The sequence below is a fragment of the Rattus norvegicus genome, chromosome 8, assembly GCF_036323735.1.
Source record: "Rattus norvegicus strain BN/NHsdMcwi chromosome 8, GRCr8, whole genome shotgun sequence".
NCBI lineage: Eukaryota > Metazoa > Chordata > Mammalia > Rodentia > Muridae > Rattus > Rattus norvegicus.
This window is the reverse complement of record NC_086026.1, coordinates 13,408,891-13,422,609: the sequence shown is the minus strand read 5'-3', so window position 1 is coordinate 13,422,609 and position 13,719 is coordinate 13,408,891. Positions and strand designations below refer to the sequence as shown.

Here is a 13,719-nt window from a genome sequence, read left to right as displayed (position 1 = left end):
CTATATCTCCTCAGGATACCTTTCTAGGCCTAAGTCAACTTTCCAGTCACTCACTTGAACTTCTCATTTAGACAATACACTGATCTTATAATTAACTGCAAATTATCACACTTTTCTATTAAAAACTCATGAGAGAGAGCGTGTGTGTGTGCGCACTGTGTTTAGTGTTTAGGCTTGCTCTGGCAGCCTGCATCTCTGTGAACTCAGCTGTCTCTTTATCGAGCTATACTAGGGGGCTTTTCAACAATTAAAACTGCTAATTTTTCCCAATAAGGATAAAATGATATATATGTGCATAGCTCTGGCATCCTAGAACTCACTGTGTAGATTAGACTGGCCTCAAACTCAAGAGGTCTATTTGCCTCTGCCTTCCAAGCTGACAGTAAGTACTCTCACTACGCCCAACCCTTGAGGGTAGGCTCTTCTCCCGTTCCACCTTTCATGGATTTGGGATTGAACTTGGGTTGTCAGGCCTTCGTAACAAGTGTGCTTAGCCCCTGAGCTGTCTTGCTGTCTCTAAAATCAAGATTTTTGAGGAGCACTAAGAGTTATTGATTGGGCACGTTGGTTGGTCTGATTTGCAAATTGACCATGTTATGTTGTAAGCAAGAACTCTTTGTCCAGAGGTTTCCCACAGTTAGTATTTTGGGATTCTCTCTGAGGAAGGCAGTGTGTCTGTATTTGCTTGTTTTGTTTCCTAGCTCATTCTTAATTTTAAGCTTGGTGTAGGTTGAATGAATGGTAAAGAAACTTTCTTTTAGTTTTTGTTTGTTTATTATGTATATAGTATTCTGCTTACTTGTATGTCTGTATTGCCAGAAGAGGCCACCAGATCCCATTATAGATGGTTGTGAGCCATCATGTGGTTGCTGGGAATTGAACTCAGGACCTTTGGTAGAACAGTTAGTACTCTGAACCTCTGAGCCATCTCTCCAGCCCCTAGAAACATTTCTACTGTCTTTGTGCTATCACTTTATCACCTACCAGGTGACAGCCATCTGAAGTCTCTAGATCTTTCTATCTCTTACACCTACCTTATTCTTTTAGCTTTAATTAAAAATTTGTTTTTAAATGTGTGTGGGGGTGTATGCATGTGCCTACAGAGGCCAGAAACAACATAGAATTCTGAGGAGCTGTACTTACAGCCACTTATGACCTAAACTGCCTGATAGATGGGTACTGGAAACTCTGGTACTCACTAGGTCAGCTAGCCTGGCCTTGAGCTCACAGATCCACCTGTCTCAGCCTCCTGGGTCCTGGGATTAAAAGTGTGCACCACCATGCAGGGCTCTACAGCATTTCCTAGGAACCACAGTTCCAATGACTTTTAAATATGAAGTTGATTCTCAAAGCCTTGGGGAGTAAATAAAACAACCCCCATTCCTCCTTTCTGAAGATAAAGCAGGTTGCCCAAACATACCCCTGTAATCCAGATTGTCTTTGTTAGGGCTGTTTGGGGTTTTGAGTTTTGTGTGTGTGCACTGTATTTGTGAATTGTGTGATCATGTGCATGTTCACATGTGCACTCTTACATGTATGGAGGAGGCCAGAGGTGACATTACATCCCATCTTGAAACAGGTCTTCTCACAGAGTTCTGATCTTGTCTTGGCTGGACTGGCTCGACGCTGAGCTCTGGGGGGGTCCATCTGTCCCCATCCCTCAAGTACAGAAGTCAGAGCTTCATGCTGGTGTGGCATTTCTCCTGTCCCCATAGCTAGGGTTTTAACACACACACACGTGTGTGTGTGTGTGTGTGTGTGTGTGTGTGTGTGTGTGTGTGTGTGTGTGTGTGTGTGTGTGGTAGAAACCAAGTGCTTTATAGAACTTTGGGAAACAGTGCCTTCAGGAAGTACAGCTTAGATGAAAAAGTAAATGAGTAAAAGCCTAAATGTGCGCCTGTGAGATACGGACCCTGTAAAGCACAAGCTAAGACTTTAGCAGGGAGAGGCAATGCCCCAAGGAAGAAGACTGCTCCTGGCAACAGTCTCTCAAGGAAAACAAGACATTGATGGTGTTACCTGATGTTCAATCTCTGAAGCACCAGAGTTCAGCTTTGAGGAGGAGGTGTGTGTGCTTATTCAGTGGGATGGTGGAAGGTTACAGGAACACCTCAGTGCTAGAGCACTTATACAACATTTTTTTTAAAGGGGAAAAAGTATATTGGTAATTCAGTGACTTGTACAGGGTGGGAAGGCAGAGTAAGCTGAGTCTGATTAGGATTCAGCCATTCTCTGTTCGAGACTTTCTTCTTAGGGATGGTGGTCTGACTTTCACTCTGCTTTGTCTCAGTCACAATGATCAGACAACAACATGGCAGGACCCCCGGAAGGCCATGCTCTCCCAACTGAACGTTCCTACATCTGCCAGCCCAGCAGTGCCCCAGACGCTGATGAACTCTGCCTCAGGTGAGTACCACCCTGTTGGGAGAGCCACGTGCATGTTTCCTGGATCCTGTGTCCATGTTTGCCCAGTGCGGTAAGAGACATGATCCAAAGCAGCCTGTGTAGAGCCGCAGCCTGCTTTGTTCCTCCTCTGCTGAGAAGACTGATATAACTGGGAAGGAGCTTTCCAAGGCCAGGCTTCCCGTTGTCATGGCACTTGTGAGTTTGGGGTTTGTACTTTTGTTTTTGACATCTTATTTGTTTGTGCGTGCGTGCGTGCGTGCGTGCGTGCGTGCGTGCGTGCGTGCGTGCGTGCGTGCGTGCGTGTGTGTACAGTGGCATGTGAGAACGACTGCTCTCCTACCACCATGTGAGATGCAAGGGTCAAACTCAGGTCAGTAGGCATGGCAACAAGCACTTTTACTCTTGAACACCCCCTCCCCCAAAGCATTTCTGAGGTGGTCTCATATAGTGATGGCTGATCCAGAAGCCCTGCTCCTCCCGCCTCTACCACCCTGTGAGTTTGTGTTTGATTACTGCTGCCTTCTATCTGGAGTCCATGATGACACTCTGCTCATCCTTTTGAAATATGATAAAAAGCATGTGTTTTATTTTAGTTGCTATAAGGACTGAGAAGAGCACAGCTATACTGCATGACTGCCTTGGGGGCACTGGAATCCAAGCTTTAGTATTCAAAACTCCCTTTTTATGTGTTTGTCTTTGAGATGGGGTCTGCCAAAACTAGCCTCAGACTTGTAGTCTCCCTGCCTCTGCCTGGTTTGTGTGCCATCTTGCCATATTTAAACTCTTTAGGAGATATTTGTATGACCTTGACAGGACCTATAAGGATACTGCATGTCATAAACCCCAGAGCACCTCTTACTTCTAGATCTAGCATGCACTGTTAAACTGTCCTCACTGCTAGGTCCAATGATGTGACCCTTTAACCCCAGCACTCAGGAAGCAGGGCAGAGCTCTGAGTCCAAGGCCAGCCTGGGATATAGAGTGAGTTCCAGGACAGCCAGAGCTACATAGTAAGATACTGTCAAACAAAACAAAAGCAAAAACTAAATCTCTATCCTAGGTACAAAAATGAGCTTACAAATTAAATTATTTGACAGCTTATGTGACTACAGTTTTTACTTGTCTGCATGATAAGGAGTCATACTGCTTGATAGGGGGAGATGCTACAGAAAGTTGTATGATACATTTAAAGCCCTTGTTTAAAATTTCTGTATATGAGATTTTTTATTTGATTTTTAAATAATGTTTTTTAGTTGAAATGACACACCATGTACGTACATAGCTGGTGTTTATGGTGGTCAGGAGGGCACATCTTGAAACTGCAGTTACAGATGGTTATGAACCACCACATGGGTGCTGGGAATGCATCCTGGTTTCTCTGAAAGAACAGTAGGGGCTCTTAATCTCTGAGCCATCTCCAACCCGAGAAAGCTTGACTTAAATAGACAGGTAGTAAGCATTAGCTAGCACCTAGGTATGTATGGGAAGAAGTGCTCCATGCCTAGTGGCACAAACACTAGTGGCAAATCTTAAGATGCTTCCTGGCTTTCCTAACTGTGGAGCTTCTGACAATCAGTGGCCAGGAGTCAGGTAGCAGACTTGACTGGAGGATTTGCAGATGTGAGACTTCCTCCTGCACCAACCTCACTCTTGAGTTGAAAACAAGCTTTGAGAGGTGATGGCTGAAAATGAAGGTAAGGCCAGAATGTGATGTTGAGCCATGTTAACTATAAAGGTGACAACTCGGTGATGAATAAGGTTCCACAGCAGGAATATACTGGGGCAAGCCCAGAGTCTGTGCTTTGTGTGTGCTATTTGATTTAAGTCCTGGAGCTTTAAAGGTATATTTCACTGGTAGTTTTACTTTGGTAACTTTTTTCTCTTTTCTTCCCTAAGATTTATTTAGTTATTTCATGTATGTGGTTACACTGTCGCTGTCTTCAGACACACCAGAAGAGGGCATCAGATATCACAGATGGTTGTGAGTCACCATTTGGTTGCTGGGAATTGAACTCAGGACCCCTGGAAGAGCAGTCAGTGCTCTTAACCGCTGAGCCATCTCTCCAGCCCAGCTTTTTTTTCTTTAACTACCAGATATCAAATAAAAGTTGTAGGACTAGTATTTCACACTATGTAAATGTATACTTTAGAAGTCAGTAGCAGACACTTCCTTATTATGGAAGATGTGGCAGCCTGTGTCTAGCGGGTTAGTTGGCTCCTTTTAGAACATTGTTTTATCATAGTAGTCCGTCCATTTGTTTGTTCTTTCCCTTCCATTTTTTTGGTTTGATTTTTTTTTTTTTTTTTGAAACAGTTTCTCCTTGTAGCTCTGGCTGTCTCAGAACTTTGTACACCAGGCTGACCTCAAACTCACAAAGATCCACCTGCCTCTGCCTCCCTAGTGCTGGGATTGAAAGTGTTTGAGACCGTGCCTATCAAAAATTATATTTTAGTCGTTGTTATGTATAGGGGAGGGGCTTGAGTGTGTCAGAGCATTTTTTTATTAATAACACCTTAAATTATTCAAAGAAATGCAATTTCAAAAACGTAAGTTACAGCAGTCAGGAAAAAAAACAAAATAGAAACACATGATCAGTACTGCCTGTCCTTGTGTTTAACCCTTTGGTGGCTTTATTCAAAATACAGTTGCACAAAAGTATTAACTTCAAAGTCTCTATGGACTTATCATATTGTGTACACAAGCACAGCACAGAGAGGGTTAGAACAAAACCCAGAACTTCTACAGAATAGAAAACCCACCCTTGCTTATTTGCATGGAAATACCACCCACAAAACTAAATAAGTCTTAATAGTTCCGAGCATAATTCTCTTGGGCTTGGATTCTCTTCTGCCACAGGTCTAGGAGTTGAACTCAAGCTTGGGAGGCTTTCCCTACTGAGCCGTCTGTTTCCTCTCCAGCATTAATGGTCTAAAGTATGAACATGAGAGAATTGGGCAAAGTTACCTTTAGAATCAGAGATACAACAGCAGCTGGTGTTTAGGCAAAAGAAGTCGGATTCAGAACTTGCTATTGAGCTCTTACAACCCCACTCCTAGACTCTAAACCATGTGATACGTGTCAGAGGGGACAGAAGAGGACAGGGTGACACTGGAGACCAAAGCTGTGAGCTTATAGAGATTTGTTTCTAGTAATTACACTGTCTGTTAAGGAGGACTTTGTGGCTAGACAGTACAGTGAGCTAGGAAGAGACTGGTCAGCAGACCTTAAAAAACATAGTCACCAACTACTGTGCCTGTGTGATGACACATGCCAGTAAGCTAGCACTGCAAGAGCAGAGGCAGGAGGATAGCTGCAGCAGGGGTACCAAATCAGAAATGTCCAGGTCGCCTATAGAATGTAGCATCTTCCTGTATGCTTTAAATGGTCTCTAACTTATGTGATTTGACCATGTAAATAGTCAAATAAGTGGTTATGCTGGAAGAAAATATCTTTACATTTTAATACAGTTTAAGTTTTTTAATTGTTATACATGGTTGACTTAATCAGTGCGTATAAAGCTTGAGGACTGTGGGGGACCTGTTATATATGGAAGTCTCCAGAATGGCTATGCTGCTTCATCTGTTGCTGTGGTGTGTCTGGAGGTTTTTGTTTTTCTCCCAGTAGAGAATTGAGCTCATGGCCTCACAGATGAGGCAAAGTCTCTTCCACTAAACACTGTCCCCATGTCCCCTCCCCAGTTACACCCCAGCACATACGCTCACCTTTGAGACCATGTGGCCAAGGCTGGCTCTGAACTCCTTGATCTTCCTCTCAGGTGCTGAGGTTACAGATGTGAGCCACCACTCCCAGTTGTTTCACTGGAAGACTATTTCAGTCATTCTCCGTATAGACATAAGGGTGAAATGAAACATTTTGAAATGAAAATTAGAAGAGCTGTACACTCTTTGGAACCTGGAGATCAAAGCATATCCCTGCTCGTGTTTACCCTGTACCCTGAGCTGTAATCTCAACACACCTGTGCCCACGTCAGAAGATGGGCACAATGGCTTGTTGATAGGATTTCAGTCTAGAGGTGTGTGTCTCTGACAGACAGGCAGCCCTGATGGGGTAGGTGGGAATTTGGAGGGAAGGGGGTAATGGTGTAATTGTATTATCTTAAAAACAAAGGGTGTAAAAAAGATTCATTTAAACATAAAGTAAATGTGACCCAATATTTTATAAACTATTTGTAATTAGTGGCAACTGGTTATTCATTTAAAGTAATTTAAAACATCATCTGAGCCAGCCAAAGACTTTACCATGCACCTTGGTGATTTAGAAGTAGCCACTATTCTTACATAATCATGTGGGTCAGGCATTGGGCGTATAACTTGATGGTACTTGGAGAGCCTTGAACCAGATTTTATCCGGAGCAGTGGCCCCAGCTCATCCTACCCCTCCCCTGCCCCTCCCCCCAGACAGTCTGTCAGTGCACACAAGTAACGGGAAGGAAGTACAAAGATTTTCAGCCCTGCTAAAATAGAAAGTGTCAGTCAGTTTGCAGGTGGCCCTGGTCTCCAGGGCCAGGACTCCTAAAGCTTGTTAACCCTGAAATAGCCCGCACAAGGCTGACTTTACTCTGCTCAGAGCTGCTCCAGCACTCTGGATTGGGAACTTTTGACATTACCCAATTTTCTTACCATTTGTACTTACCAGAGTAATTGTGTTGAATTGAATTTATAAGTAACCTTTTTATGTTTGGTTTGGTTTTTTGTTTGTTTTTTTTTTTTTTTTTGCTGCAGGCTCAACTGCACCCCAGGCTGGCCTCAAACTTGCAGCTGTCTTGGCCTGAGCTCTACATGCTGAGCACTGGTTACTGCTTTTCAGTGGCTTTAATAATGCTGCTTCCCTCCCCCCCCCACACACACACACACTGCCCCTCTCTCTCTCCCTGTACTGGTTATTGCTTTTCAGTGGCTTTATTTTTTTTTTTTTCTTTTCTTTTTTTCGGGGCTGGGGACTGAACCCAGGGCCTTGCGCTTGCTAGGCAAACACTCTACCACTGAGCTAAATCCCCAACCCCTTCAGTGGCTTTAATAATGCTGCTTACACACACACACACAGACAGACGCACACACACACTGCCTCTCTCTCTCCCTTCCAAAAGACTGGGTGAGCCTGGGTGAGTGCTGAAAGGGGGTGGGGGTGGGGTGTACAACTCGTGGGAATTATTTTTTTCCTACTCTGTGGGACTTGGGGACCAAACTCAGGTTTTAGTTTTTACAGCAGGGCCCTACTTACTACGATCTACTTCCTAAACTATCAGCTAACCTTTTCTTTTTCTAATCAAGATTTTTACATTTTTGTTTATTGACTTACTGTGTGTGTCTGAGTGTATATGTGTGTATATCACAGGAGCCTTTGGGGGTCCAAAGAGGGCATTGGATCCCCTGGAACTGCAGTGAGTGCTGGGAACTGAACTCAGCCAGCGCAGATATGATTTTGTAACCCAGACTACCAGCCTTGAATTTTGAACCTTTCTCCCTGTGTCCCAAGTGTCAGGGTTAGAGGTGGGTACTAGATCTACACAGGTAGAAACTGAAGCTCCCTTGATCTGACCTGGAGCAGGCATTGGCAATGCTTCCCTTCTACTTAGGAGTTATTTGAACTCTGATGGTTACCCATAGGTGTAAATAATGAACCACTAAGAAAAAAATGCAAGTTTCTGTTACCAGGCCCACCGGCCCAGAGAGCAGGAACAAACAGAATACACGGAGAAGCCATGGCTGTGGTAATTGCCATTTTCTAGCTCCTGAGGAGAACCAGTTATTAGATAGTAGGACTCAAAGATAGATACCAGTGTCCATGTTAAACTTATTCTTCAGTATTTTTGTAGATGTTTTGGAAATTTTATGAAAAGAGATTAAATTATTTACATTTAAGGACCAAATAAAATTCCTGTTTATTTCCTCCCTCTGCACATGCTAGGATTTTATTTTTGTCTTCTCCACTGTTCTCTTAAGTCCTAGTCACTGTTGCTCCAACGGCTTTTGTGACTCATGGAAGGAGTATTTGTGTGAAAGATTAAGATGCTAATTTTTCAAAAATGGTATCTACACTACCATATATAGACAGAGTGTAAGTGAAATGGATTAACTCCCGCAGCAGTAGCCAAATGGTTCCTAAGTAATACTTTTTAAAAAACATGTATGTAAGGATAATCAGCAGGTAGAACTGAACTTTGGTGTCAGTGAGAGGTGATCGTTTTACTTTATCACTTTGAAGTCTAAATGAGCACTTTCAGAAAACTGATCTTACCAAATCACCGAGCTGTTGCATTAAATTCAAATCTGGTACCCTAAATGGGACATATATAACAGACCCATGACCTCTAAGTCTCAGGGAACACCATGGAAGATGGGGCAGAAAGATAAGAGGCAAGAGAAGAGGGAGGAGCGTTGTGAATGCTGGCGTGCTGTGAGTGCTGTGGACCTGACATGGCTCTTACAGCATAAGCTCAGCGCCTGTGGTGGCCTGCAGAAGATGAAGCCAGTCCACAATACCAGCATGAGTGTGAGGAGGGCCTTGGGAGGACTTGCCCCAGTTGGCTGCTGGAGAAGGGAGCCATTTTTCTTGGTGTGGTCCCTGAGGTTGTCTGTGCTCTCAGACGGCTGCAAGCCTATACCCATGCCCATTGGACTAGGACTCACTTTTCTGTGAAATGGGTACAGGTGGTTTACCTGCGTGTATGTTTGTGTACCTTGTGCACACCCGGTACCTTTGGAGGCCAGAAGAGGGTGTCAGTCTCCCAGAACTGGTGTTAGACATGGTCGTGAACCATCACATGTATCCTGTAAACCCAATCCAGGTCCTCTGCAAGAGTAGCCAGTGCTTGAAAGTGCTAAGCCATCTTTCCAGTGAGTGAGTTATGAAGGGAGGAGTGCTGGAGTGGACATGATCAGGAAGTCAGTGAGCACTGTACGCATGGTGTTTTTATCTGAGCCTGGGATCCGTGAGTAAAATCTGAGGAGTGGCCTGTCCTGGCTCTCTGGGTGTCTCTGGCACACTAGGAAGTATGTCCACTAACATGAGACAAATGAGTGAGTTTTGATAGTTGTCACCGTTATCTCTTGTGTCTACTAACCTAAAAATGGATGAGTTTTGACAGTTCTTACTGTTGTCCCTTGAGACTAGATATTGCCCTTCCAAAGTCATTGATTCAGCAAATACCAGCAAGTATTGCCTTTTCTGTAACAAAAATCACAACAGGGAGCGTCACACAGAGCCGGCAGGCCAAGCACAGGAAGCAGTAGATGATGGCTATAGGGAAGGGCTCACCAAGGGAAGCAGAGGTTCATTCCCACCCTCAGTCATTATTCAAGCCCTTCCTGCATACCAACCTCTGTTTAAATCATGAGACCCAGTTTATAGACAGACACATCATATTTCCTACAGTTAAAATGACAAAGGGGAGGGTAAACCAGCTACAAGTTTAAGTGACCAGGGCTTATGTGGAGGAAGGAGAAAGAATCCAAGCAGGGTATGGTGGCCCGATCAATGCTCTTGAGCCATGTGTTGGGAATACAAAGACATCATCTGGAGGAGCCAGTAAAAGTCAGCAAGGAAGCCATTTGTGTCCTTGTAGGTTTTGAAAAGAGAGCATATGATCTGAGTTTACTCATTTAACAGACAGGAAGTCGGGACCATTTAGAACATAGGGGATGACAGAATGTAACTGGTGAGTGGGAGAGAGAGAGAGAGTACTTGGTTCTGGACCTGGTAAACAGGAATTTAGTGAGAGGGAAAGAAAGGTTAGGTGTGAAGGCACCTGCTGAGACCTGAAACACAACCTTGACAGTGGTAGAGAGTCTAGGAACAGACAGTAGAAATGTCAGGATACCCGTGAGGGGCCAAGAAGAGTTCAGTCTTCTTGTGAACATTCCTAGAATTCCATTAAAACACAAGCTCACACCATCTCAAAACACACACACACACACACACACACCCACCCCTCTTGGAGAGATGGCTCAGTGGTTAAGAGTGGTTGCAGAAGTAGAACCATTTGCCTCCAGAGCTGGCGTTACAATAAGCATTCTGTTGGAGCTTTCTTCTTTACTTAGGTCTGTTCATCTCCATTCTGTAGATACTAAAAGGAACCATCTGGTTAAGGAGCTTGCCCAGGATTACAAGGTTAATAAATATTTAGCTAAGATGGGCCAAGTTGTAAGCTCAGGGTATAGGACACTGTGAAGCAGCAGGATTCCACCCCGAGCTTTCAGTTTGAGGTCCACGTGCTCTCATTGCCATTGGTAGTCTAGAAGGATATTGAGGCACACCAGCAAGTTCTAGTGACCACAAGGCCTCAGTGAGATTTTGGAGTCCTAGGGATGAGGTGGGGTTCTGATAATTCATTGGGCATTTGTGTGCTAAAGCAGGTTCATCAGTATATTTATGATTGTTTTAGATTCAAACATCTAAGCTTGCACAGAAAAATGACACGACTTCAGAAATTGAGGCAAAAGGAGTGCATGCATATTCTCTCTCCATTCTAAATATGAGCGCATGCCTTATAAACTTGTTAATCAGCACATTAGTATTGTGCAAGACTTTAAAGGAGAAGAGGTCTGTAAAACTCGAGTGTCTGAAGTGTTTTTGAGTTTCAGGAGAGGAGGTATAAAAATGAGCAGAGCAGCTTTGACTGCTGTTGGTCAAGTTTACAGTGTTATAGAGAGCTCGACTGGGTCTGAATCCCAAGGCTGCCACTTTCCAGCTTAGGCATGGAACTTGGCTTAGCTTATTCATCAGTTACATGGTAGATAATTGTGTCTATGTCGAGGTTTGTAAATGATTTAGTAGTTGCTCGCAAAGAATGCAGAACTGTGCCTGCTGTGTAGTGACAGCAGCATGGACTCATTTGAAATTGGCCTAGATTTTAGAGCTACTTTTAGAAGTACTTTCTAAGGCAGCTGCTATCGCCAGGGTGTGTGCAGCCAATCTCTCATTGTCCTCTGGATTTCTCTGACTCAGGCAGGTGAGGAGGGGCTGGTCTGATAGACGGGGCAGTGAAGACTGCTGACTGGGTAGAGATTGCAAGTGGTTTCCTGAATTATTCCAAGGCAAGGGCAGGGAGCTGAGTCGCCTCCCGTGCTGCAGTGCATCTGTTGTTTAAGATACTTTAAGCAGGTCTTTGTTTCCCACGTTCAACTGACTGACTGACGCTCTTGGACTTGGCTCGCATCATGCACGCTAGGTGAGCGTCTGACCCCAGGGCTGCAGCCTAGACCTCTTTCTGTTTGCTTTCCTTAATTTCCACTGCTAAAGTTGCGATGCAGAACTGTTATCTTTTTTGATAATCTCCCTCAGAAGGAAATAATCTTACTATTGCTTGTGTCCATATAACATTCTAGTTCTGATGTGAAATGTGAAAGACATAGATAAATAGGTAAAGTGATCTCTGCTGGTTTTGAAGTTACATTTTGATATGGAGTGTACATAAGGTTGTTAACATTGTCTTTAAGAAAAGTACATTATTTAAATTGATAAGGGGAGAGAAGATGCAGGTCTAACTGACCCTGTGTTCTCATTGTTCATGTCTGTAATTCTGTTTCAAGGTTTTCATTCCATTTTTTAATGGTAGGGTGATATTAGTAGAACACTTTCAGAACTAGAAACCAAACCCAGGACCTAACATGTACTGAGCCAGTTCTCACCTGTTGGCTTATATTGCTCACCCTTAAAAATTGTCTTAAAGATAAGGCTTCACGAAATTAGTGTTGGCCCTGAATTTGTAATTGTGTGAAGTGGCCTCAGTCTCCTGAATAAATAAATGAGATTACAGAGAGGGTGTGTGTGTGTGTGTGTGTGTGTACAACTGACTCACTTGCATTTAGTTCTTGTAGGTCTACCATTCTTAGTGAAATTAACAATAACTAAAAGCCTGATAGATTTCTTGTAATCTAGGAGTGCCGACAAAAGTTTAGGCTAGTAGATTTATATCTCCAGGAAACAGAAGTGGAAACTCGTGCTTGAATTCCAGACTACCCCAGCACACCTAATTGTTCATCTATGTGGGGACAAGGTGGAGTCACTGTGACAGTGCCATCATTACCTAGTGGAGATGAGCAGTCACTACCTGTCACCTCCCCTTGGTTAATGAATTCTCAGATGAGCTAAAGAGATCATTAGTGCAGTCTTTAGGATGAAGTCTGAGCAGAGAGAAGGCCATGATGGTGCTGGTTGGTGGTTCTGACTGACTGCTATTGGGTGGAACGATGGCCAGAGTCCAGTTGAGCGAGCGAGCGAGGGAGCACATCCAACCCCATAGCATCGTCTCTTGGGATTGTCCAGTTGTGGCTCACTAAACATCACTGTGTGTGTCAGCCCCTCAGGGTCTTAGGACTCTGACCTTTTAAAAGGTTGTGTATTTTTCAAAAATGCCTTAGGAGTAAGCCGCCTTCCCGGTTACAGTTTGGTTGTTCTGTGTGTCTAGTACAGGGGGCCTCTTCCTTCCATTTGCTACTTTCCAGAAGCTTCCTTGCTTCTGTGAAAATAGGACAATCTTTTTACCTCACAATAAGTGTCATGTTTCAAAGCCCTCTCTGTCCTACCAACAAACTTAGCAGTCTCAGCTGAATCCTCTCATGCTTGCAGAGTTCTGTAGGCCAATAATCTGAACTGTATCTCTGTTCTGGATTTCTTGGCGAAGGCACTCGCATACATAGTGGAGCACGGCTGTATCAGCTGAAGTGTGCTTTAACCTGACCTTAAAGTTCTGCCTGTGTCTCTGGGGATGTTAATTTCACTGCTTAGTGGTTTATTTTTCATGGAGGATAATCAGGTAAGTGGTGGCCCTGCCTTATTCTCTCTGTTCATAGGCTGTAGTCTGTCTTCATATCTGATTGTGATCGTTCTGCTTTAAAGGAGCAGCACTCAGCTGTTTGAGGTACACCAGATCAAAACCAACCAGTCTGATTTCTGTGTTGTAGGGCCTCTTCCTGATGGATGGGAGCAAGCCATGACTCAGGATGGAGAAGTTTACTACATAAACCATAAGAACAAGACCACATCCTGGCTGGACCCAAGGCTTGACCCTCGTTTTGGTAAAGGTTTACCTCAGAACCTTTGTGGTCTTTGGATGATAGTGTGGGGTCTGGGGAGACTTAAGAAAACTTTTAAAAAAAATCAGAATCTGTACTGCCTGTGGTAGCAAGTGCTGTATACCCTTATTGGGTTTTTGTTGTTGTTTGTTTAAACCTGAGGAATCTAGGTCCAAATTAGCCTTGGCCCGGGCTGGGTGGGGAATGCTGTAAAGCTCATTGCTTCATTCATGTGGTGATCTGGTTGGAAACTGGCCAGCACGTGGAACAGAGTTT

At 43.9% G+C, this 13,719-nt stretch overlaps 1 protein-coding gene across 9 annotated transcripts in view; it reads left to right on the top strand.

Moving 5' to 3' along the window:
- Positions 1-13,719, top strand: part of Yap1 (Yes1 associated transcriptional regulator) — a 71,090-nt gene that overhangs the window by 29,031 nt on the left and 28,340 nt on the right. For 5 of the 9 annotated variants that reach the window (NR_172096.1, XM_006242489.5, XM_008765894.4 and 2 more), the window contains exons 3-4: positions 2,291-2,406; positions 13,333-13,446. Coding sequence is in view for 8 of the 9 variants with exons in the window: in XM_006242489.5 (XP_006242551.1) it covers positions 2,291-2,406; positions 13,333-13,446 (230 nt within the window). In the remaining variant the exon portion in view is untranslated. Of the gene's footprint in view, positions 1-2,290; positions 2,407-13,332; positions 13,453-13,719 lie in introns of all 9 variants that reach the window. The other 4 variants (XM_006242488.5, XM_008765893.4, XM_006242490.5 and 1 more) reach the window with 1 other exon arrangement.